Raw genomic sequence first — 27,347 nt, forward strand, 5'->3', positions numbered from 1 at the left:
TGTTGGGTATTTATTTCACACACGCACACAAGCAAGAAAAAAAAAAAACAATTAAGAAACAGGTTTGTACATTTTATTTTTTATTTTATTTAAACTACAGACATGAAAACAGCTACATAATATGGAATCAAAACTGCTCCAGCAAATGAAAACCTAAGTTGAAAAGAAAAATAGGAAGAAAAAGGTGTTGAAAGCAGCAGTTTCACTTATTGATGTAACAGAAAAGCAGAAGGAGGTGATGTGGAAAACTCGGTTTTTGAGCAACAGCGGCATCTTTGCAAAACAACGAGAAGCAAAAAGGAAAAGATCCGAGACAAGCAGCACGACGTTTTCAAGTTCTGTACATTCAAAAACATAAAATAAGACACTTCTGTGGTCTAAAATATTTGATGTAAATACACTCAACAAAAATATAAAACATGTTTGTTTTGGCTCTCATTTTTAATGTTTCTTTGTAAGACTAAGGGTTCCATTAAGAACCCTTTTCATCCAAGGAATCCTTTTTGGAAGAAAAAGTTCTTCAAGATTTACTTCATCTATAGAATACAAAATGGTTCCTCATAGAACCCTCGGAAGACAAGAAGGTTATAGGAGGAACTCACCTTGGGTGGATTCTACATGAAACCATTGGAATATGAAAGGGTTCTTGGTAGAACACAAAGGATGGGATATGGATGAAAACGTTGGTACATAAAAAGGGTCTTGGTACAAAGTTAGAGTTAGGGTAAGAATATCAGGGTAACCCAGTCGGAGGCAGAGTGGAGCAGGACATCACTCTGTCCTCCTACATGAGACGTCCACAGTTCAGTGTCTAATAAATGTCTTTTTCAAGATCACACGACAAATTTCCTTCTCTCTCTGTGACCTCACTGCTACTTGGGATGTTTCCTGTCTTGTGGTGTTCCTGGTTGTCATGGTCTCATGGTGTTCCTGGTTGTCTTCGTCTCATGGTGTTCCTGGTTGTCTTGGTCTCATGGTGTTCCTGGTTGTCATGGTCTCATGGTGTTCCTGGTTGTCATGGTCTCATGAGGTTCTTGGTCGTCATGGTCTCATGGTGTTCCTGGTCGTCATGGTCTCGTGGTGTTCCTGGTTCTTATCGAGCAGTGTTTAGAAGTTCTCTTTGTTGAAGATGAACTTGACGTCGGCCGCTGAGTGGGACAGACACTGTTTCTCCAGAGATTTCCCCAGTTGAGGAGGACCGCACAGGAACACACCCACTTTAGTTCTACAGAGAACAAGAACACAAGGTACTATTGTTATTACTACTAGAACACTCTTAGAAATAAAATTTCCCCAAGGGTTCTTCCTGAAGGGCTAAGGTTCTACCCAGAACCATTTTATTCTGAAGAAGCATTTTTTTTAGAGAAATGGTTTGTCGAGGGTTCTTTATGAAACTACAAAGTTACCATTTAGGACCCTTTTCATCCAAAGAACCCTCACTGAAAGGATTGGTGAAATGCTTGAACTCTTTCATAAAGGGTTCATTAAGGGTTCTTTATACCATAATATTAAATTACAAAGATTCTCAATTTTAAGGAACTGAGTTGAGAACGTCACTTAATAGTGTTTCGGTTTATGTTAAAGGGTAATTCCAGTGTTTTTAAATCCTCTTGTTACATATTTTGGGGTCTAAATTAGCCGGGGAACCAACACATCTGACAAAAAGGGTAGGACGACATGAAGAGGAGATAAAGTGTGTGTGTGTGTGTGTGTGTGTGTGTGTGTGTGTGTGTGTGTGTGTGTGTGTGTGTGTGTGTGTGTGTGTACAGTGCAAGAATGTGACAAAGGGTCTCACCCCGGGTGCTTTGATGCAATGTTGGTGAACTCGTTGTCCCAGTTGGGTTTCCCGTAAAGCGTCTTCTGTTTGAGGCCTGTGATTGGGTCGTTCTCCGCCTCGTGGTGGACACGGAAGTGAGCGGCCTGATAAAAGAGAAGATCACATGTTCTTAAATTCATCCAATCAGCTGGGAACCATTACTTTACCCTTAAGAATAGAATCTCTGCAGTGAGGTGGAGCAGAAGCTAATAAAGTAGAAAAAAATGGAAATACTCTGAACTTCAGTAAATGATAGTTTTCACTAGTTGCCATGACGAGGGTTTTTGTTGCATCATGTGACCTCATCGTACCTCGGTCTCCTTCCAGCGGGTGAGGTAGATGTTGTAGCTGAGGAAGTCGGTCATTCCTTTCTCCGTCATCTGACCCTCCAGAGACTGCAGCAGGTCTGCAAACCACTCGAAGGCCTGTGTCTCCGGACACAGCCAGTAGAAGTAGATCTGCAGAGGACAGCAACACTCACTTTATTTAATATTGGTTTTAAGTAAACAACTTCAAAATAAAAAATAATTGAGACAACCCAACTCAAACTCAAAAATTTAAAAAATTGGTCACACTGAGCTGCAAACTTGATTTGTTTTTGTTTTTTTTAGTTCCTGAAAAATTACTTTTAAAATACTTTTAAAATATTAAAATTGTAACATTTACTTTCACTTAAATGAATTTGCTCAATATTTTGGTATTTGTAAAATCCAAAGCTTTAAGTTTACCCAAACAAGAAGAGTAAATTGTCTCAACAAAAGATCAGTGGTTGGTAAAACCTTTTCAAAAGTTGAATTGGGCTCAAAACTCAAAAATCTATTGCAGTATGTTGCCCTGAAAATTTCTCAACTTTTTTGTCTTTACAGTGTGAAGAAACATCTGCTGGGAAAAAAAATATGAGAACCAGTTGAAAGCTCCAACAAAACATAAGTAAGTAGACTTTGACTTAAGATTTTTTGTTCAACAGACTTAAACAAAAAATTCCCAACATCAAGACTGAGCTCTGCAGGAAATTTAGATCAACAAAAACAATTGCATTGCTTGTTTTTCCTCCATGAAGGAAGACCATGTGATATGGTTGAAAGTGTGGGAAAAAGCCAGTAAGTGGACCTTGAGTCTCCCTCACCTTCTTGGTGAAGACATCCTGGTTGTTCTGGATGCGTTTGTACCACACAGACTTTAGGATTGAGGCGAATGGAGTCACGCCGATTCCGGCTCCCACCAGCATCACCACCTCGTAACGGAACACATCTTCACTGGCGGTACCAAACGGACCGTCTATGGCCATCCTGAGGACAGAGAGACAAACGGGTCGTGATGGTGACGATGTGAACGATATCACTGAGACTATTAATATCCTGATAATCATCTCCACATTTCTACATTTACACTTCATTTAGAATGTTTTCACCACTTTACCTTGTTGTCAGACAGACTTTTCTAACTGGAAATCAGAGTTAAATTGTTTATTGCTTTGCTGTTTTGCTGCAACAAGACTCCTTTAACAAAAAGAGTCATTTTATGTCGCACAACACAGGAGTCGCTGGTCTACTGTTGCATCGACTGAGTAGTTTGTGTGTGTTCTTGTGTGACAAACAATGCAACTTTTTTCTCACTTTTCAGCTTGCTAGAAAACAATGTAAAGAATAGTAAACTATTTAGCTAGCTAGCTAACAATATAGCTTTTCTTTCAAACTTTTTAGCTAGCTATCAAATAGTATCATGTTTGGATAACTTTTAAGTTAGTAACATTTTACTGTTTTCTCTCACTGAAAACTTTGAATCTGTTTTTTCCACATGAAGAACAACTAAACTCTAAATTATTTTCAGTTTTTCAGTGAAATGAAGTTTTTGTAGCCTTCATGAAGCATGATTGGAGAACTGGCTGTTGTTGCTGCTGTTGTTCAATAAGTACAAAGTGTCACCCTGAAGGTGATTTCATCAGAGGCAGCAGCTCTAACACAGGCCTCGCTCTTTCATTGTCTGAGGAGAACAGAAAAAAATCAACAGGACCACTGTGGAAAACTAATTTGATGTCGGAGAGGGATAATATTGTTTGATTTCAGCAGTTTCTCTGCCTCCTCCTGAATAAAGACAGATGAACAATAAAGCACCGGGGCTCTAAGTTTGACCCCCACTGTCAGCTTTTCAAAGGAGAGCAAATGTAATGATGAGCAATTTCAGGCACAGTTTTCCTCTTTCATCGCCCCTTTCCTCCCCTGCTGTCATACTTGGGCAGTTTCCAGGCCTCCTGAGGTTCATTTTTGTCTCCTCCACAGGCCTCGTACAGCGCCTGGGTCCAGTCCCCGACGATACGGATGTGGGCGCTGAAGTAATCCTCCTCAGGGGCGGAGGTCAGGGTGAAGGGGTGCCACTCCAACCTGGAGACGGACGGACACTGGATGAAGACGTACTGACCCACCTCCATGTGGAAACCTTTCCTCTTCATCTGCAGCTCCAGAGTCTTGGAGGGGTGCATCACCACCTGAGGGGCAGGTACGGAGTGTCATTAGAGCTCAGCTCTCTCTCTCTCTATATATATATATATATATATATATATATATATATAATTTATCACAGTTCTTGTCAATACTGGTATATCGTCATTGACACCTCTGCTTCACAACAAAAAACAAAAGAATAACTTTATTATAAAGTTATCCTGTTAGAAACCAGATAGACAGGAAGGTAAAAAAAAATGTACACAAGTTTTATAAAGCAGAGAGAAAATCAAGAAAAAGAAATTTGATTGAGTAGTTTTTGAGATTTTGTGCTGAGAGTCAAAGGACAGAGAGGACAAGCTCGTGTCCCTGCAGGTTTTACTCCTTTACTGAACGACCTGGACACACAGGAGCGTTTCCATCTCTCTGATTTACACACCTTGGTGATGACCACCTTCTGATGGGATCGATAGATGCGGACAAGTCTCTCGCACACGTAGAGGATCATGGGACCGACCACCCACTTCCATGTCTGGAGAAAAGGAAAATATTGGAAAATGTATTAAATTATTATACTACATATCTTATAACGTAAGCAGCTTTTGGCTGGTGAGAAGTCAAACACTAAAAGATAAAAGCAAACCAATGATTGAAACTGACTCATCAGAATGTGTCATTGGTGGAAATATTTCCCATGAGCACTCAGCTCACCATTGGAGGGTTTCCAGCGAACTCTGGAACGGCGCAGTTGGAGCCGTTGTTTCCCCACTCCTCAAAGCGGTTAACACAAAACTCTGGGTTGTTTGTCTTCAGGCTCGCTGCCGTCTGTCCTCGTACGATCCGCCTGCAGACAGTGAAACATATTTCACACATTCACACATCATATGTTGAGTTTTTGGTATCATTAAATCAGTGATGGCATATTAGAGTCACTGAAGGTTAAAAAAATCTGAAAAAAAACCCCAAACTTTCCAAGATTAAAGTTGAAGAATACTAAAATTAAGTGTCACATTTAGGAAAAAAATTCACAGATTTCTGAGAAAAAAAAGATATTTGACTTTCAGTTTCTGATCAGAAAATAAAATAAAAGAAATAAGCTGTATTTTGTGTATTTCTTACCCGTAGCCGTGGAACACCAGTCCGATGAAGAAGATGATGAAGAGGTGGTGGGTGTACCAGAACACCTCGAAGTAGGACCTGCGGATGACCTCCATGGATGAAGTGATGATGAGGATGAGGGCCAGCGTGATAGCCACGCCCGTCAGGCCAGCGATGGTGGTGAACATGACGATGGTAGGGTTCTGCATCAGAACACAGTGTAATTGTTGGACTCCAAGCACTTAATTGCCTCTTTACTTACAGTTTATGTCATTATCCTTTTTAAAACTATTTTCTCCTCAAATGAGGCCACAGAGCCGATTAGTCATAGCGTGGGTCGTGGTCACAGGGTCGTCACCTCAAATAGTTCCTCACTTGTTTCCACATCAGTCAGCCCTTCAGGTCGTGTTTATTGGCTAACTTCCCTCATGTACCAAAGGTCTGTTTTGTCAGACTTCCTCTCACTGTTCACTCTGGCTGTAGATACAACAATCCCTGCCGCTTTTTCATCTCAAAAAGGTAAATACAGAAGGAAGAAGTAGGAGTCTTGCCTGGATGCAGAAAGCAGAGTGGTTGAAGTGAATGCCACTATGGTTAAGAACAATTCTTTAGAAATTTTACAGAAATATTACAGAAAATCACCAAGAACCCCATTATCAATGCAAATAATTGCTAAAAGTCACCAAGAACTGCAATATTAAGACTAAAAATTGTCAAGAACCCCAATATCAAGGCTAAAATCACTAAGAACCCCAATGTTAGCACTAAAAATGGTAAAGAACCCCAATATAAAGGCTAAAATCACCAAGAACCCGACATCAACACTGTGAAGAATCTCAATATCAGTGCTAAAAATTGGCAAGAACCACAATATTCATGCTAAAAATTGTTATTATGCTAACACTGGCCTTTATCATAATACTGAAAACATTGATTAGACACTGACAGGTAACAGTTACATTTGAATTTGTTGATCAAAATGATTACTTGGGACAGTTCAGTGGTCACTGGTTATTGGTACGCAAACCAATTCTACATGTTTGCATGGACGTTAACAGTCAAGAAAGGACAAAGAGGGGGAGGAATAATCTAAATTTTTTATGTTTGGTCAAAAGTAGTCACAGGAAAATGTCAGTGGAGTCGTAGATTTTGGGTAAGAAGTCCGTGTTTTGGTAAAAAATATGTGAGTTTAGGTTGAAAGCTGCAGAAAACAGCTTCAGCACAGAGGTTTTAAAGCTGTTGTTTAAGAGGAGCCCAGGAGAGGCTGCGTATTTTAGGTTTTGATGACACAAAAGATCCAACTCCCTTTTCTTAGTGTTATGGCTTTTGAAGAAATGCACTTTGAAACTGAAAACTGTTTCTGAAAAGAGGAAGTTTCTTAAATGACCAGATATCTGAGGAGAAATATCCCCAAAGAGGAAGAGTGTCAGATGAAGTAATACTATTTTCCGTCTCAATGAAACCAAATTTTGCAATTAATACAAGAGGGGTTTCACAGATTTAAGCAACACAAGAATAATCCAGCTGTATGTTTTATTTCATCTATAAGACAGCAGTTGATACGAATATGAACTCTTGTTACCGTCTCGTTCGTGCGAATGGGGTTCAGGAAGGAGGCGTTGTCCCCGTTGCCAATTTGAGACAGGATGAAGGGCAGAAAGCTGCTGTTACGATTCAACTGGGCGTCCATGAAGTACTCAAAGTTGAACAAGTGTGCAACGATGTGCACAGCTACGAGAAAGTGGGAAGAGAGACAGTCACACATGAGAACTGTGAAGATGTGAAATGCTGCTTACAGAACTAATAAGAGTGACTCAAACTGATGTGAAGTGTTTTTAGGTGAAATAATAGTAAAAATTGAGGTTTACTCACAATTGTTCATTATTTGAGTTTGATTACTTTTTTAATTATTGTTGCTTTTTCGTCTCATTACGTTCTTTTTGTCTTCTTGCATCTTTTACATCATTTTCATCCTCTTACATCTCTGTTTTTAGTTTCTTAAATGTGAATATTCCTCCTCTCTGACAGTAAACTGATTATTTGTTTTGTGAACAAAACAAGACATTTGAGGACGTCATCTTGGATTTTGGGAAATACTGATCAATTGATTTTCATACTTTTTAAACATTTGATAGACCAACCTGCTAATTGATTAATAAAGAAAATATCCACAGATTAATAGATAATAAATAAGTTCTGCTTTGTATATTCTGATTAATTTAAGATATCATTTATTACCTTCACCTTGTATAGTGCTGCAAAAAGGGCCATCTAAACTTTGGAGCAGGCTTTATCCTCGGCCCCCTTCTATTTTGTAATTACACGCTCACACTTTGTCAAATACTTAATGAAACATTTTCTTTTTATTGCAAAGACAGTAACAGGCAACTTTATCTGTAAACTCAGGAATGTTGGGCCTCTTATGACTTTCTCCAAAAATGTGTCTTTGAAATTCATCATGATTATTTTGAAAACCTGGCGTCTTCCATTAAACTCATTCTCTGACTCAGAGAAAGTTATTCGTGCTTTTGTGTTTTCTAGAATTAATTGTTGTAAAACTCTTTAGTAAAGATGATACCTGTATGGAAGGCGATCATGTAAGCCACCAGTTTGTGGAAAGTGAGATTTCGATCCAGCTGACGAGCTGCTGTGCGACTGCAGTACTGAATACAAACAAGAAAAAACAAATATTGCAATGTTAAAATAATGAAAAATTAGAAATCAAAGCAGAAACATGTAAAAAATAATCTTGTTAGCAGATAAAGTCAGCCCTCTAAGAGCTACAGAAACAAACTATTCCACAAATTGTATCTGTAATTTGCTGGAGATGAGTGATTACCTTAATTTTACTGGTTAATTTTTATTTGTCTTATTGTTTTGGAGTAAAACTAGGTTTATTTTTGATACCTGGATGGAACCACGCAGGAAGGAGAGGAGGTTTCTGCAGACTGGCAGCAGGATGAGCATACAGTTGAAGTTGAGGGCAGCAGCAGGAGCTCTGGCCCAGGACAGAGCATGCTGAGGGGGATAAAGAAGAACGCTGGGTTACTCAACGTGTAAAACACCATTTTTCTTGCAGAAAAGAGTTAAATGAAACTTTCACTGAGACAACAGAGGCCCACCATAAAAAAATGATAATTTTCTTGAGAAATGATCTAAAATTTGAACGCAGTTGTCCAGATTGGTTGATTAATTTGGCTGGAATTTGAATTTGATCAAATGATTTCATTTTAACATTGGCAGCCTTGTACTTCCATACAGGTTAATCCCTTTTAAATGTAAGTTTGTCACTGATCTGTGTCTGCAGGGTCACAGGATGACGGAGAACAATAACTTAGCTGTAAAATAATAAATGAACTTTGACACCTGATAAATGTCGATGAAAATACATACATGCCTTTGTTTTTATAGAATAGACTGTACTAAACGTATGGACCCTCTCCTTCATGGTAAATCTTACAGTTATCTTCATCTAAACGTCATATTAATATTATAAAATCATCTAAACCTCAACATACAGTAATTGTTTTCTCTTGACACTTTTTTTGCTCTACAGAACAGTACAAATCAGCTGTTGTCCCTCATCTCTTTCTGTGTTTGTGATGATTTTAAATATAAAACACATAAGAAAGTACAAAACAGATCGTGTTTCACTTCTGCTCAGTGTGAGGCAGCCGCTGGTATTGACTCAGTGTGTCATGAAGCCAGCTGTGACCACAGAGCAAACTTTAACCCTCATGTCAGACCTACTTCCCCTCGCTACACAATACAGCAGAGGGAGGTGCAGATAAGGTGGCATTAGAGCAGGTGTGGAGGTATTTTTTCTTTTTACTTTTTAGGTAACTAGTAAACAATCTCATGTTTTGTTAACTAGTTAGCTAGCTAGCAATAATGTTAAGTTTAGTTAACTTTTTAACTAGCCAGCAAACATTTTGTTAAGTTTAACTTAAAAAAAAAAAAAACACAGTTTAGCCAGTTAGGTTGCAAACAGTGCAAGGTTTATAAAGTTGTTAGCTAGCTAGCAATGTTTTGTTAAGGAATTTAGAGCAGCCAAAGTTAATAGTTTTCCTGTTTTTATACTAACTGGGTCCCACAACACTCCAACAATATAATCATATTTTTATTGATTGATTGATTTTAATTTGGGTGAGCATATATATCTCCATATTGATTAAACTTCATGTAACTTTGTTGTACATCAGTTAACTTGGATTTACTAAACTTAGGTTCATTTTTGATTGTGGGGCAGAGCTCTGCTTGAGTTTAAATCCGGATTAATTCATTTTAAACCGAGTTTTGCTAAACTCTGATTAGAATTAATCTTAGATTAGTTGAATCTTTGGTGCAGCCCCGTCCTACAGTTTAAGAAAGGAGAAGAAGAGTCTGCGTGGGCTTCACTGTGTGTTATTGAGCCTCTTTGATGTTTATGTTGGGGACTTTGACAACGTTTAGAGGAACTGAAAAAAGGCTGCGTCCTGTTTTTTTTTTTTTTTCAGTGACTTGGTTTAGATTTCCCTATGACTTTCATGAGTCCTTAACCTTTACAAAAGCTGCTTCTTCTCTCTGAAACGTAAAAAATTCAAAATGCAAACTCTGTAGTGTGTGATGACACTGATTTAACAAACTGAACAGTTTGACAACTTAATACTCTGAACTCATCAAAGTTCAGGATTTATTTTTAAGTTTTATCATTAAATGAATGAATGAAAACAGTCTAAATCTTGTGTGAAGCTGCAGGGGAGACTCACCCCGAGCAGGACTCTGGTGTAAAACCATCTCTCCACCAGGAAGGCCATGTAGAAATGAACAAACAGGAACGCATTGATCCCCAACCAAACCAGCTGTAACACACAACCAACACAACGTCAGGTTAAATCACAATGTTCCTCTGCAACAGACTGTTTTTCATTTCACAACAGCCATTTTATTTTTTGAAGTTTCTTGGTATTAATAATCTTTAAAGGCTTTTATTTTGGTGGTACATCATCGAATTCATAAATTGCTTCGTTTTATGATGCAACGCAGTCATTCCCAAACACTAGGTCATGACTCACAGATGCGTCACAAGAGATTTTATTTGGGTCACCAAATAAATAAAAGTCTCCAGAAGAAATCCTGCAAAACTTAGGATTTATATCTGCAGTAAACCTTTTATCAAACGTTTAAAATGTGTGTATTGTTTTTACTGAAGAGAGGAAAAAACACGAGCCTGTTAATTCTGCCTAAATGCACATATATATGAAGAAGACTAGAATGTCCTGCACTGTAAAAACAAAGAAAGTTGAAAAAACAAGACAGCTTTACTGTCTCAAAAACCCTTTACCAACTAATAATGTTTTATTGAGATAATTTACTTTTCTTCTTTAGATAAACTTTTTCTAAAAAGATTCTAGAGAGTTTCTAAAACATTCTAAGAGATTATAGGTGCATAGAATTAACGGGAGAGTTTGCCTCATCATGAAAAGTACACATTTTTTCCTCTGTAGTGTTATTTATTCATCTAGATTTTTTTTATCCATCTCAAATATAACAGGATTAACGGACACTGAGCTTGTGGTGCTCAGAAGCCAAAAAAATACATTTTAAAAACTAAACAGCAGCGTCTCTTTCTAAAAATCATGATCCGGTTCCTCCAAATCATTCACAGACCTTGTTATGAGCAGTTTAAATGTAGGAACTATTTTCTTTCTGCAGCAGAATCTAACAGAACTACTTTCTTTCTACCAGGACTGATGTTTTGATGATTGATATTACCTTGAAATTTTTTTTAAGTTTTCTCAACTTTTTTGTTTTTACAGTGGTCTTTAGAAACAACATTTTTCCTTGATACACAGGTGCTTTATTTTAATGATTCAAACCAGATTTTATATAAATTGTGTCCAAAATCAAGACCATGCACTGCAAAAAAAAAATCAAACAATTAAATAATAACAAAACATAATAAATAAAATGAAAAATAAATTTAGTATTACAACAGAGAACCATAAGAAGAATAAAATCAAATTTACTCACAATAACAAAGATGGAGAGTCCCTCATTGGCAACGAAGTTCCCCATGGTGGTGAAAAGTGCTTCTGAAATGGTGTGTGTGAGTGTGTGTGAAGGAGAGTGTATTAATATGATAACAGAGGAGGAAACAGGAAACAGTGAAGGAGGAGAGTGAAGCACGTACTGGACTGATTACTCATTTTATAACCTTTTTAAGAGCAAATAAGGAAGTGGCCGTTCACATTTTTCAGAAGGAAGGTTTGTTTTTTTCTCTTCAGTGATTCGTCAGTTCATTAAAAAACCGAACGGGCTCCGTAATCTCACTGCTGCTGTTTGTCTTCAAACATTTAACCAAAGTCTGCAAACACAGAACAGTAATATTCAGATGCTCAATATTAAAAAAAAACTTATAGCTGTTTGATTTTCAACAAATTCAGATTATCCTCTGTTTAGTCAAAATTATGGACTTGAAATTATGAAGTAATAATTATGAGGGGAAAAATCTAATAATTTCAACTATTTATCTCATACTTATGATTTTTATGTTACATTTTCAACTTTTTTACATCATAATTATAACCTTTTATCTCATACTTGTCATTCATCCCAGAATAATGACTTTTTGTCTCATAATTATGACTCATTTATTTATCATTTCAAATTATCTCACTATTATGATGTTTACCTCATAATTGCAGCTTAGTCATAAATATAACTTTTTATCTCATAATTTTAACTTTTTAATCTTATAATTCCCACTTTTAGTCTCATAATTATGATTTTTATCCCATAATTCCAACTTTTTATTATATAATAAACACTTCCTATCTCATAATCAACTTTTTATCTCATCATTTTGTTTATTTATCTTGTATGTATGATTTCTATCACATAGTATTGACTTTTATCTCATAATTTGGACTTTTAGTTTCATAATTCTGGCTGTTATCTCATAATATCAACTAATATCTTATAATTATGACTTTGTATCTCAAATTTATGCCTTTGTATCACATAATTATGATTTTCTTTGTCTCATAATTACTTATTTAATTACCTTTTCTTGTAACTGAGTATTTCTACTCAATGTTACTGCTTCTTTTACTTCAGGTAACAATCTCAGGATCTACATTTCGTCCTCTTTAGCAGCACCTGTGGCGACACGCTCTAATTGCAGGTGTGTTTTAGGACGTCACTTCCAGTGAGATCCAAACAATCACACCTGTATGATGTCAATCATCAGCTGGCACCTGGGCCACGCCTCCATAACAAGTCTGTCATCATCAATCTTTACTTTTTTTGTGTCGCCATAGAAAATGTTTATGGTTACACTTTCAAATCTGAAGAATTTTCTATGAATCTTAAATCATCACGGTCGCTAACAATATAAGGTAAATTTTGGCGAGAAAAAACCTTCCAAAATGAGAAAAGTGCGAGAATCTGAACTGTGCTACCGTGGCGACGCCCTGCTGTCATGTTGAGATGTGTTAACGCTCAAACCCAGGTGACCGTTGAGGAGGAACTTGATACTTGATGGTGACACTGTGAATTTTAGCCAGAGGAAGTGGCAGATTTCTAAACACGAAGTAAAACAGAAGATTAATTTCCACACGCTTCCTGTTTCAAGCTAAACGGCAGAAAGGGAAACACCTGAACTGACATCTAAATTTGGTTCACATCAGGGAGACGCAGCGGAGTGGAAAAGTGTTCAGATCAGATTAGGATGCACGGCTGTTTGATTTTAAAAGTCTGGATGCTTAATAACAGGAGGGTTTGAAATGAGAGTCTGTTAGTGAGCTTTTGTTTGTCCTGCTGGTAAAGAAAAGATCCAGGGTTCCTTGCAGGGTTGCATGATGGTAACAGGGAAGGTTTCAGAGACCCTTGAGAGGCTTATAAAGGTGTTGAGACATGTCCAGAGGTGCTTGGTGGGCTCAAAAATGTGATTCAAGGGGCACGTCAGGGAGCTGTTAAGGTTCAGAGGTGGTTTGAAAGGTTTCAGAGGTTCTTGAGAGAGTTTCTGAGGACCTACAGAGGATCTATACATCCTGAAATATGTTCAGCAATCTCTAATTGGTTTCAGGGACAGGTCATAGGATCTAGCCTAATGGTTCTTGAGTTTTCAGAGGTCCCTAAGAGGTTGAGTTGGGCTTACAGGACCATTCAGAGGGTTTCATTTGTCTTTAATTGATTTCTGAGGCCCTTGATAAGGTCCTGTCAGTGATCTATTATTGTGATTTTTGGCCAAAGTAACTCTTGGTTCTTGAACCGGTTCCATTCAGGATTCTTGGAACCTTGGTGCTATCTAACAACCAGCTCACATTTCAACCAGTTTTGAGCAAAATAATTATGACCAAGGATGCACAATGACCTGCAGAATATGACACGCCCACTTCGGTTCTTACTTCAGGTCGAGGAACACCTGCTATGATTTTGGACTTTTCCAGTTCTGCCTTGAGGGAAGTGATTAGATTTTAGTAGTCAAAGGTCACTGTAATCTCACTATAAACAAATTTTTGGCCCTAACTTTAAAGTTTACTTTCTAAATATGACAAAATTACACACAAATATCTGATAAATGAAATATATAAAATATTAATAACAACATGTCCTAAATAAATAACATTTTCTGAATAAAGAAAATAGTCTGGACATAAGTGAACCCAGGACACTGAGTTACGACACCATTACACTATTCTATGCATCTTAAAAAATAAAACAAAACTGAGAATATATAAAAATGCCTAATAGTTAAAAACTTAACTGCTGGTTACATCTGACAGTGCTTCATCACCTGTTCTCTGCTGAGCAACCTCTTTTAGTTTTATGAAGAATTTAACATTTAACTAGAATAACTAGTTAAATGTGGTGTTTTACTCGCCTCGGATAGGTGGGCGGTCCTGTTGGTTGAGCCACGTCCTTATTTCGATCTGTTGAACGTAAAACATTTTTGAAAGGTTTTTCACCAGATGATGTGATTTTCATCCCTTCTAGTGAAACTAAAACCAACTTTCTGTCCCTGAAACTTCAAAAAGGCAGTAAGATTTTACGGCATCAAATTTCCAACTGTGTAAATGTATCCCCAGATTTAATGGAAGAATTTGATAAAGAAAAAACTATAGACGAGAGGATAAAATATAAGAGGCAGTGTTTTCAGGGCTGAGGAAGGCGCCGATGCTTTCAGCTCAATTGCTTGACTGGAAATCCGACTTTCAATCTGGATTATTGTCAATCAGATCACTGCTGATTCTGCAGAGGGATTTAACGCCAGAGATTACATCACAACAATTTAGGTGAAAATGGTGAACTGTGCGCCACAAGTACCTGAAGTCCTTGATGAAGAACCAGAAAATGACTCCTGTTACTGATCAGTTCTCTGATCTATTATTGATAGATCGTTCTGTGTGTTTGACCGCTCCTCAGGGCTGCCGTCTCTGAAGGTGTTCTGCTCATAAAGTTTCAAAGGTTTTATAAAGCAAAGAGCCGTCCAGTCATGACAGACGACACAAATCACTTCATAGTCTCGACCAAAGCAGATTAAAATTACATAAAGATTAGTGTCTGCTCATGCAACACATCACATAACCCAAACTGCACAAACAATGGTGGTGTGTTACTGCCACCTAGCAGGAGGTGTGACGGCCGACCACAGGTGGAGCTGAAGCCTGGAGGAGTTTCACTCCACTTCAGAGGCAAATGTTGGACTTTTTATTCTCCAAATTCAGATTAATGATTCAGAAGAGAAGGAACAAATAAATAAAATAAAAACTTCATTGATCACAGAAGGAAATTCACAAGTTATCCAGCAGACTGTTAATGTCATAGACACTCTGAAGGATAAAGGTTCTAACTAGAACCATAAGGGGTTCTTCAGCTTGTCCCTATTTTTGGTTCCCAGTAGAACTTTTTATATTATATGTTTTCTAACAAAAACAAACAAAATATTCTAATAATAAATAACACAATGTTTTAAGTAAATGAAATGTTTTATATAGACAACTAAACGTCCTAAATAAATAACAAAGCATTCTAAATAAAGAACAAAACATTTTAAATAAATAACACGTTTTAAATAAATAACAGAATGTTCTATATAGTGAACAAGACATCCTAAATAAATAAAACTTTTTAAATAACTAAGTATTCCTAGTAGCTAGCAAAATGTTCAAAAATAAATAACAGTGTCTTAAGTAAATAAGTAAATGTTCAAATTAAACAAAATGTTCTATATAGATAACAAAACGTTCTATATGAATAAAATATTTTAAATAAAAATCAAAATGTTTTGAATAAATGACAGAGTTTAAATAGAGTGTGGATTTATCATCCTCTTTATTGTTTTCATATGAAGTTCCTAGAGTAACAGGGTTGCCAGGTCTGTTTTTTTTTTCTGCTCCTTTTGAAGTGTTTCTGCCAGTTAATTTTTTGTCCACCGGTTAGTTTGACCTATTTTGCATGCAAAGTACATTAAAATGATCTTTTAACACACATACATATTTGAAGTGAAATCACAAGATGAACACACCCAAATATAGTTTATCTGTGCTCTCTACCTGCCATTGGCCTGGCTTTGTCACACAGACCTGGCAACCCTGTACAGTTAGATGAAGACAAACAACACTACATACACACGTCAAAAAAAACCTGAAGTCTCAGCTGGTTGTATCTTGGGGAAATATTAATGTATTGTGTATGGAAGATTGTGTTTCTTTCTGTGTGTGTGTGTGTGTGTGTGTGTGTGTGTGTGTGTGTGTGTGTGTGTGTGTGTGTGTGTTGAAACCAGCAGACAGATGGTTGTGGGAGCGAGTGGAGAGGATACATAATTCAGACTGAACAAGGTTGAAGTTTAATTGCAGAGTGACAAACATGAGATGTGACAGAATGAGTCCAAAACCACACACACACACACACTGAACACACACACACACACACACACACACACACACACACACACACACACACACACACACACACTGAATACACATGTACTACAGTAAAAACGTGTATGAAAAGATGCCCTCATACCTTCTGAGCAGGTCTGTGTACCTTTGGATTCCGATTTATCCGACACTGTCAAGTTGATTCACAACCAAAATCCCCAAAAAGTTGAAACATCGTTACGTGCAAAAACTTTTCAACCTACGTTCAGTTGAATCCAACACAAAGAAAAGATGTTTAATGTTCAAAATGGTAAACTTTATTGTTGTAAATATCCAGTCATTCTGTTGTGACAGGAACATGTTTACCTGTGATACATCAGCTTTTCTGTGTTTGTGAACTGAGGACTCTGAAAGTTAAATTCTTCCTCATTCTTGGTTCTACAGAGAACCTTATTACATTCCATAGTATGTATTCCATGGAGAACCTTTCTATATTCCAAGGGCTTTATTTAGAACCCACCCAGGGGGCTGTATTGAGAACTGTTTTATATTTTCACCGTAAAAGGCTCTAAGCTCTTAGTGTTTATCACTCTTGTTAGTCGTCCGCTGTCGGCCTGTTTCAGACGGTTCCTCGATATGTTCCTCAGTTGTAACCATGACATGACGTGCGCTCTGCCTGCAGCGGCGAGCAGCGAGGTGAGCGCCTGATGTAAAAGGTCAGAAGTTAATGCAGTGGGAACGCAGCAGTATACGTTCTGTGATGGTGGCTGAAGGTTAAAGCAACGCTCACATGCTTTGTAATTTAGACGAAAGGCCTTCCAGTGATTTTCCCTCCTAATCTGAGAGAAGGGGATTAGAATAAATCTGTGACATCACCACCGACCCATTTCACAATGCATAATCACAAAGTGCTGCGTCCACCTCACGGTTCTCCTTTATGTGCCACTGGAAACTGGGCTGGAGATCGATACCAGGACGAGAACCAGTAATCTGATACCAGAACTTCTTTTGATACTCAGGGTTCTATCTAGAACCATTTGCTTCTGAAGAACCAATTTTTAAAGAAAGGATTCTTTGTAAGAATAAGGGTTCCATTAAGAACCATGGATGAATCAGTTCACTTTAGTGTGTTCTTGTGTTCTCTTCAGTAGAACTCCTTGGGTGGGTTCTACATGAAACCTTGGAAATGTGAAAGGGTTCTTGGTGCAACCCCTTTGGGTTGGTTCCACATGAAGTCATTTGGATTTGAAAGAGTTCTTGCTTGTGCTGGGTGGGCTCTTGATCAAACTCTTGTAATACAGAAGTGTTCTCTGTAGAACCACTGAGTGGGTTTTAATTGAATATTCAGGATAAGCATAAAAATATTAATTAATAATAATTTCATGCAAAATATTAATTTAACAATTATTTTATTGATTTAAAAAATATTTAATTACTCCTTCAGAGTCTATGATCAGAGCTGTGTCTATAGCAACACTCTGTTCTCCATAGCAACGCTCTGTTCTCCATAGCAACAGTCTATTCTTCAGCGATAACAGACCTTAGAAAGCTGTAACTGACCAATAAGAATCGAGTATTTGTTTGAATCATGCAATGACAATAACTCAGCACATTTACTCAGGTGCTATTCAATTTTAAAATACTTAAACTTTCCTGGCGTTGTACTTGTACTTTTGTACTTTAACTCTACATTTCTACATTTATTTTACAGCTGTAGTTGTTAAATACGTCTCAGATTAAGTTTAAATAAATATGATAATCTTCTGAAGTATGATGTATTGTATTGCATTTTCCCAGTAAACTTGTCACATTTTAATGTCAATGTTTCAGGGCCCAAAAAGGGTAAAATATGAGATTTCACACACAAAAATAGAAATAAATATTGGATTTTGTTTTTAGACCAAGAAGTAAATACAGGTTTGTGTGTCAGTGTTGGGTTTAAAAATATATTGGAGAAAAAAGAGAATTAAAAAAGAAAAAAAAGACAAAAAGACAGTTTACTCCATAAAAACAAATGAACCACTGGATTAAACCAGACCAGAACAAACTGTAAAAAACTGCTGCTGTAACATTGATGCGTCCATATTAATACTAATAAACACATAGAACACATAGAATCAGATATCAGTGTGTGGAATTTGACAGAAAATATATTAATTAAAAAATATTCTTGATTTAAAATTATTTTAATAATTTTATTAATTAAATTTTAAAAGAGAATGTTAGCTAGCTCAAAAAAGAATTGTCAGCAACCTACAACAAAAGAAAATTGTTAGTAAGCTAAAAAAAGAACTGTTATGAAGCTAAAAAGAGAATGTTAGAAAACTGTTTGCATGCTAAAAAAGAAGAATATAAACATTTATTATTTGTAATACTTTATCCTTTATTTTGGTCCCTTGTAATTCTGTTATTTTGTGATTAGCAGTGGAGTTATGCTAAAAGTTGGCAAAAATAAGCATCTAGTAGCTTATTTTTAAACAAATCTCTGGGAGAGCGTACCTCAGTGTACCACAAGAACCCTGAGCAGGTCTGTTGTTTTTATTGTTTGTTCACTGACGTGTTGATGTTTCAGCTGGTAGAGAAACGTTTGAACACAGACACACACACACACACACACACACACACACTCTCCCCCTGCTCCCCCTCCTTCACATCAGGCCGGTCGCCTCCACGGCTGCATCCCGGGTTCTGGCTCCGTTCGATGAATCATTCAGAGGAGGATGCACTCCAGCTAATTTGAGTCATGCCTCCTGGCTGCAGGGCACGGAGCAGTCACGCTGTTCTCATTGGTTAAACATCAGCGAGGAGACTGCGAGCGAATGGAGTGACATGCAGCCGACGCCTCCCAGCACCCACCAAACAAGCTGCTCTGGAGAGTAATCTGATTATTTTGGTCTCTGTGGGGCAAAACTAATCCTGATGTGAGGTGACTGCTCTTTCACACGTTGTGTAAGGCTGACGGGGCTGCTTCAGGGTCCACGGTTCCTAAAAAACCACCAGAGCAGCAGCGTGGAGGGATCCGTCCTCAAACAACTTTCAATGACACTTTAATGTGTCTGAGTTTAGAGGTCAGAAGTCATCAGAGTTCTCTAAACCTGTTAAAGGAGAAATCTGTAATATATTTGCTGTCATGTTTTCAGGTTTTAACATGCTGAACATTAACAGACAACTGACAGAGTTATAAGCAGCTGATCAACTGACAGTGGAGGACTCATCCTTGTTTGCTGTTGTCAAACTACGATCTTGTACGTGTTCTGCATTCCTGCAGTGTTCCTGCAGCCTGCAGAGTTTCCTCTAGTCTGGGCAAAAGGGGGCAGGGGGAAACAATTGGCTTCAACTACAGACCAACCACTAACATTAGCTACACAGACCAGCCATTAATAATAGCTCCACAGACCAACCGCTAACATCAGCTACACAGATAAACCGCTAACATTAGCTGTGCAGACCAACTGCTAATGTTAGCTTCACAGACAAGTCCAGAATGAGTATTTTTATTTTTTGACTTTCCTTGTGTTGCATCTGTTTTGTGGCAGTAATGGTCTTCCATATGTTCATATAATTCTGATGAAATATCTCCTAGTTTCTTGTAATTTTGATTCAAATAGACAATATTTTGAGACAGTAGCTCATGAAATTGACTCTTAATTAAACATAATATGTTGTAATATTTATTTACTGTCAATAATTTAGATTTTAATGTCATAAAATTACTTTAGTAATATAAAAAAGACTTTGTAAATCAATATTTTGACTCTGTATCTCATAGTGTTAAAACAGAATAAGTCTTTGTATTTTTTTGAATTTCCATATGTTGCATCTTTTTGATTTTTTTTTTTTTTTTTTTTTTCCTTCCATATGTTCGTCCTCCAGCAGCAGGTTGGTCCAGGCCAGCGGGGGGAGGCCCGGAGCTCCAGCTGGTGTTAGACTGATGACGCGGGACCAGGTGGAGGAAAATCTCCTTACAGAGGAGGAGGACGACGAAGAGGAGGAGGAGGAAGAGGAGGAGGCTTAGAAATACACAGCGGCGGCCGTGAACGCAACACTCTGCTGACAGCACACAGACACATCGGTGGCTCCAGCGGCTCCTTCAGGCGGAGTTCACCCTGACTAACGGCTGCATCGACCGGCTGCCGGCCGGTCCTGGTCCCGCTGCGGGTCTATGACGGAGGAATCTGCTTCCAGGACGGTTTAAAGCGGCAACAGACGGATTTTTAATCGCTTTACTGACTTTACAGGTAAGACAGATTCATGTTTTATAATCTGCAGATCATGTGAGCGGGGAGCTCGCGCTCAGGTGTCAATTAAAAGTTGACAAAGAATGTCGATCAATAAACAAAATGACGATTAATTCAGTCCAGGTAGAGAACAGTCAATTGAACAAAATAATGATAATGATGTCAGATTTAAAAGGTCAGTGAATTCATATATTGTTATACTGCATATATTATCACATATTTATGTTTACACAGGTATTATTTACATGTTTAAATTGGCAAACAGCTAATTTAAGACCATAATGCAGGTAGTGGACGGTTGATTTAGCAAAGTAATAAAAATGATGATATCAGGTGTAGAAGTTAAATTAATTTATATGTTGTTCTTAAATACCAAAATATTATTTACATGTTTACATGCTTATATCATTACAGCAGCACACAAACAAACACACACACACAAATTTGTTTATGTATGTAAATTATGTGTATATATGTGTATGAGCTTAATTCAAACTACAGGTGACCACAGGTAGACGGAGTTTGTCTACCGTCTATATCTTCATAAGTTAAGCAGTATATCATATATGTAATCTACAGTAATATGTAATATAAATATTTTAAGGTGTGACCTTTATTTAGAGAGGTAATCTCACTGAGACACAAAGTCTCACAGAGAGACCTGTTCATAACACAGAGTTATTCAGCAAACAACAAAACTAAAACTTTAATCTGCTCATTTTGTCTGATCAGAGATCATGTTTGTTTGCACCTATGTTTGGACCAAGTAGTTTTTGTCATAGATTTATTTTCATCATTGATCAATCTGTTGATTATTTTCTCCATTAATCAATTAGTTGCCTCAGTGCGTGCAGTAGCGTGCTCAGTCTCATGTTTTCCCTTTTACATGTAATTAATTAAATGATCTTCCCCTGTTCTGAGAAAAACTAGCCTGCAGCTCTCTGCTCAGATAATGAACTTGTATCATACAGGATGTTAAAGGTCATATGACACATGATCAGCCATACGCTGCTAAATGTAAATGTTTAAATGGATTTTCTGCTCCAGTGTGCAGCAGACAGAAAGTATTGTATAGTCAGTGAAATGTTTAACAGTGTAGTGCAGACAAAATGCCCCTGCAGCCTCTGATTTCTGTCTTACATACATTCATTAGTGACATAAAGCAGCTGCAAAGTAGCTGAGGGGCTTTAACTTACTTGTCTTACATCCAAACTGAAGATCAGTCTAAGATATGATTTTTCCCAATTTTTGGTATTACAGAAGTCATAGTGTGTCCTCCTAGTGGACAAAATATATGAAAGTACCCTTTAAGGTACATCTCAATGAACAAAATGTGAATAAGTGTTATCTATGGTGTCCTTCCATTGGACAAAATGTGGAAAAAGTGTCTTCTGGGAATCCCTTCTAGTGGACAAAACATGATGCAGTGCCATTTAAGCTGTCGTGCACATTAGTAAATCAGTTTTCAGAACTGAAGACATTCTTATGTGGGTCAAACTACTTCAACATTGTCTTCTTTCAGTTTGGTGATGTTTTAGAGCTTTAATCCCGTTTCTGGATGCTCATTAAAGCATAATTTATCCTCCTCAGAACACGTGGTACAGGTAACTGCCTACAGATCAGTGCTAAATAGTAAGACTTGTATTTATTTCAAGGTTCATGTCAGTCTGAAAGGTCAGAGTTCATTTAACCTGTAGAGTCCTTCATTCAGAATTATTCTGCAGCAATTCTGTAAATAACAGCTGATGTTTAATTTGAAGGTTTCATGTTGTGATTTCTGATTGCTGGAGTTTTAACTGTGAGGGCTGTAAGTTCTGAGATGTTTTGCACGAGCTGGTCGCAGAGAAACAAACCGTCTCGTGGGATAATGATTTGTCTGCTTGGTCTGATCTGAACAGAGTAAATGAGCTTTGAAAATGTGAGCGCTGGTGCTGCACATCGCTCACAAAAACAAGAAAAGCCTCAAAGTTCAGCAGTGGCAGAGAGACGAGAGCGGCGATGATGTGATTAAACATGCACACGCTTAGAACATGTAGCACAAACACAAAGTTGTGCTCACTTTTGTTTGAGCAGAACAAACCACAACTCTTCGTCTTCATTCTTTCTGGGAAACTGGGACAAAACTACTTTAAGAGGGTTTCATGGATTTTTACTCTTCAATTCTGCTGGAAAATCTATTTTAAAAGATCAAACTCTTGGCTATGAAACCCCGTAACAGGCAAACCTCCTAATGATTTAATTTTTTATGGAAAATCTGGAAATAATTTTCATTGATTTCAATTTTAAAAGGAAGATGATTATAACAGCACATTTTTGGAACTCATGTCAAGGACAAGGGTGTTTTCTGGCATAGAACAAGTTCAGAAATGAAAAAAAAAAAATAAAGCAAACCAAAACATTTTATATACATTATGTGTATTTCATATAAATAAATCCTTAAAGAATAAATATTCACCAAAAAATTGAAATTAGATTGTTAGTATTGATCATTTTTAGAGGTCTGTCAGTGAGAGAAACTCCTGCACACTGTCTCACTTTCTGCTGACATATTTATTAAATATCAGCCTGAGATGCGATGGAGGTTTGACCAGAACATCAACATTTAATAAATATTAGTTAGTTAGATCTATATCGAGAGTTTTGCAATATTACGTTTGGTGATATTAAATCAATTCTCAAAAAATATTAAGAGGAAATAAAAACATTATTGTGCAAAGTATCACAATATGCATCCATAAAGAATAAATTTTCACCGGAAAATTGGAATTAGAGTGTTGGTATTAGATCGGACACGATTTCCGTCAGAATGTGGTTTGATTCTGACTTTAACAGTCAGTCGTCTCAGAGACGGTTGTTAAATTAATGCTCATATCTGGTCTCTTTAAAATGAACAGTTGTTCTCACACTGTGTTCGTTGTGTTCCAGTGTGTCAGCATGTTCTCGGTGTGATAACTGTCTGTCTGTTAATTAGTAACAACTCAACATGGATATACTGCATTATATAATGCTGCAGTGTGTTTATACCAAACATGAACCTCTGCTGCCGACTGTGTGTGTGTGTGTGTGTGTGTGTGTGTGTGTGTGTGTGTGTGTGTGTGTGACTGGGTTTGCATGCAGTGGTGCATGTGACTCCCCATGGATCGAATGCTGCTGTCTGTTCAGATCTGTGTTTCCTGTGTGTGTGTGTGTGTGTGTGTGTGTGTGTGTGTGTGTGTGTGTGTGTGTGTGTGTGTGTGTGTTGCCTGAGGCGTTGTGTGAGCTGTGATGGGTGGATGCTCTGACCAGTCCTGGAATGGAGCGACAGAGCAGCGTACATCCTTCAGATAAGACTTATCTCTGCTCAATCTGCACATGACGGTTGAAGTCCAGCAGTGTGTCCCACAGAGACGTCTTGTTGTTGTTTTCACTGCCACATGGAAACTGTCACAATCACACCAACTTACACAAACAAATATGATTTCATTAACTCTTACTTTAATGAAGCACAGTTGCAGTAACTTTATAACTGTCATTTTAATCTCACTTATTTTGAGTCTTTCAGCTGGGTGGCAACTACAAATATTAATTTAAACAAAACCAGGTTTGAGTAAATCCAGATGTAAAATCAGGCAGAGCTCTGTCGCACATCAAAAGTTCCATTGCTGGTTAAAAAGTTAACAAAACATTACAGTACTTCATAACATCTGGAAACTCACACAGTGTTTTAACTTGTACACAAGATTTTGCACTATTTTTGCAAACTTTTCTGCAAACAATGCACTTTTTGGACTAATTACTTGAATGACAGTGTTATTTTGATACTTATAAAAGCTCATATAAAACCTGTTTTGTCTTGTTGTCAGTCTGACTGTGGTATTAATTAATTCAGCTGAATGTCATGGAAATCCATGCAGCCTTTCTGCTTTTTAGTTGATGGCGTTTCTATTAAGTCTCGTCTTCCTGTTTGTGTGTTGGGAGTTAATTGGATCTTTGTGTTAAAGGTCAGCGAGGCGCCGGTGGGGACAAAACTCTTTAAATTAGCCTTATCTCTTATTTTAAATAGCTTCATAAATGTCTGCTCTCTCAGGGCAAAAACACATTCCTTCACTTAACACTTTTGTATTCAGACCTATAATAATGAATTAATTTGAGTTTTGCGGACGTGTTCCCAGCGGTGGAACGTCATAATATCTTGTTTTTCTGGAGTAAAGAAGTGGACGTATCCACTCGCAGGGAGCGACTCCACTGGTTGCAGACAGAAGTCTGAATGTGAATCAGAGACTGTCCTGTTTGCATCAAGTGCAACTTGTTCTAACAATAGGTGACAGTTCTTTAAAGTTCTACACGTTGGCCCGGGGTTGGACACTTCATGGTTCAAAGACATGAACCAGAATCATATGGCTTTTAGGAAACCACAGGAAATTAACTGGACGAGCATCTGATTCACTGTTCGTCAAACACAATTTTTCTATTTTATTTCAGCGACACAGATGTAAATGAGTTCTTTTACATCGTGACGTGATGAGCGGCTGCATCAGGACCTTCATGAAAGATTCAGTGTGTTTTTCTTACATAAGTTTCTACCGCACATAACTCGCATAACCACTGCGGATGTAGCTCAGGATAACTGTGTGCACCATGAAGCAAAGACACAGGACCATGATAAAAGGTTATATCTTGCAGAAAGATAAAGTCCTGGTTCTTTTCCACCCAGAGCGACGGGGCCGTGGCTGAGATATAACCATAGAATCCAGCGTGGTTTTATTTCCCCACACTGTGAACCTTCACCAACACGACGTTGCAGTTCTGAAAACACCAGATTCATTTGCTCCTCATAGTTCAACATTCTGTGAAAACAGCGAGCAGCACTCGTCACCGGCTGGTTAGTCCTGTGTCAGAGTTACAGAAGTCTGAAGACAAGCTGCTGACACGATCCTCAGGAGAACCAAAAACACAGAACGCAACAAATATTTAGCTGTGGACGTAACAAAATGCTCTAAATCAATAATAAAAGGTTCTAAATATAACAAAATGTTCTGAATAAAAAACAATATTCTAAATAAATAAAATGTTCTACATAAACAAAATGATCTTAATTAAGAAGATATTCTAAATAAAAAAAATGTTCTAAATAAAGAAAATATTCCAAATTGTGTGATTGTAATGAGTGACATTAAGAACCACCTGATGTAAAATGTGCCACTTCTCAGTAATTAAACATCCACACCCCAAATCTGAAAGGCCTCTGCTCATGAATCAGTGAGCGTGAGAGTCTGTGTTTTTCTCTGTGCTGCTGCGTTCAGAAGGTTTTTAAGACGTCACACCTCCAGAGGTTCAGATCAGCAGTGATCTCAGCAGCTGCTGCTCAGAGGAGACCAGCTTCTTTTCTCTCCATCACTCAATATCTGAAGGTGCGAACAAGTGAAGCTTCTTAAGAGCTCCGACACACGGCTCTCCTGACTGACTGTCACTGTGTTTGTGGATGTGTCATCATCGCTGTGACTTGACTGGTGCTGCAGAGGTTTTTTATTGATATGTTCTCCTCTGTAAGCTCGAACCAGGATTTCTGCACCTGGAGCCACATGCAGAAAAATCTCCTGACTACAACAAAGTTGCACCATTAGCACCATTAAAATATGCTGAATTAGCTATTAGCAGTTCCTGTTTGATCACTGTAATACTCTGATACAGAAGAGAAGCTGAAAGATTGAATGGAAATAATAAAATGTCCTAAATAAAAGAAAAATGCTCTAAGTAACTAAAAAGTTCCATATAAACAGCAGTGTTTGAAATAAGAATAACCTCACAGTGTGTTTGCCTCCCTCACAGTTGGAAAACCTCCACACAAACTGATTGATTGGCTGTTTGATTGGCATTTTGCAGATCAATATATAGACACGCACACACAGTTTAGTACTTTGATAATGACGGTGATGATGAGCTGTGCTTTCCCCTTCGGGTCAATACAGTTATTGATTAATAATTTATTGTGATATTTGAGGGAAAGTTCATCTGTGATGTGAGTGGAGTTTACAGTAATCTCTCCTGTGTGGACGTCCTGTAGTGAGCGTGCTCAGTGTTCGGCGTGCGGCGACGAGCCTCAGGATGTGATCGTATAGATTTACCCATCATCCTCTGGACTGTCACAAACCTTCGCAGCGGGGCCTCGCTCCTCTTAAACGGTAGGGGACACACAGTGACTGATCAGCCACTGCTGAGCGTGTAGGTAGCTGGTCGTCACGGCAACAGGTGAATCACGTGTTGTGTGATCAGGATCGGGCAGGAGGAGGGATGCTGCGCTGTTCTATCAGATGGACCTTCGAGGAACGTGTCTGGCATCAATCTGCCTGTCAGAGTGAGGCGCTGATTAGAGACGCTCCGTGTTTGTGATGACATTTGTCTTCCTGAGCGTTTTCTTCTTCTGTATGTGCATTTCAAACGCCGGGACGAGGTGTGAAAGCAGCTGCTGAGGTCCAGAACGAGGCTGTCAGAGCTCAGAGCACAAGGTTTAATTTTTGCTCTTCAGAAAAATCCTGTGAATTATCACCACAGACCTGTTAGTGCAGCCGTGTGCCTCCCTTTGTGTGCAGGAAACACACAAGAGTCAACAGTTTCAGAGTGTTTTTAAAGGTTTAATACCAACAAATATGGACTGAAGCAGAACGTTTTGTCAGATGTAATCATGTCCAAACTCCCAGCAGCCACCACTGGAGTCTAGTTCTACAAATAGTATAATATCAGCTGTAGAGCTTTTTTCATCTGATGTGGGGTTGTTTGACTTGTTAGATAAGTTTTCATCTTTTTCATTGTTACGTCTTGTTCCATGTTTTATGGCGTTTTTCGTCTCATATTTTATGTCTTTTTACATCTTTCTGGTCTTGTTATGTCGCTTTTCCTCTTTTTCAGCGCT

General features: G+C 37.9%; 2 protein-coding genes across 3 annotated transcripts in view; one reads left to right on the forward strand and one right to left on the reverse strand.

The window, feature by feature from the left end:
• Positions 1 to 64: 64 nt before the first annotated feature.
• On the reverse strand, positions 65 to 11,510 carry cybb (cytochrome b-245, beta polypeptide (chronic granulomatous disease)). The gene is made up of 13 exons (XM_084713616.1): positions 11,368 to 11,510; positions 10,104 to 10,196; positions 8,263 to 8,373; positions 7,934 to 8,018; positions 6,938 to 7,086; positions 5,377 to 5,558; positions 4,969 to 5,101; positions 4,697 to 4,789; positions 4,048 to 4,301; positions 2,943 to 3,105; positions 2,128 to 2,274; positions 1,796 to 1,920; positions 65 to 1,225 (listed from the first exon to the last, which is right to left on the reverse strand). Exons 1-13 carry the CDS (start codon positions 11,410 to 11,412, stop codon positions 1,108 to 1,110), a joined length of 1,698 nt encoding a protein of 565 aa, XP_084569742.1. The 5' UTR covers positions 11,413 to 11,510; the 3' UTR covers positions 65 to 1,107.
• Positions 11,511 to 19,754: 8,244 nt separating this feature from the next.
• The window catches only part of crfa4 (cytokine receptor family, class I receptor 4), a 29,579-nt gene continuing 21,986 nt past the window's right edge, over positions 19,755 to 27,347 (forward strand). For both annotated transcript variants that reach the window (XM_084713778.1, XM_084713779.1), the window contains exon 1: positions 19,755 to 20,458. The gene's annotated coding sequence lies outside the window, so the exon portion shown is untranslated. The remainder of the gene's footprint in view (positions 20,459 to 27,347) is intronic.

This window comes from Lutjanus erythropterus, chromosome 24, assembly GCF_056507025.1.
Source record: "Lutjanus erythropterus isolate fLutEry1 chromosome 24, fLutEry1.hap2, whole genome shotgun sequence".
NCBI classification, from domain to species: domain Eukaryota; kingdom Metazoa; phylum Chordata; class Actinopteri; order Lutjaniformes; family Lutjanidae; genus Lutjanus; species Lutjanus erythropterus.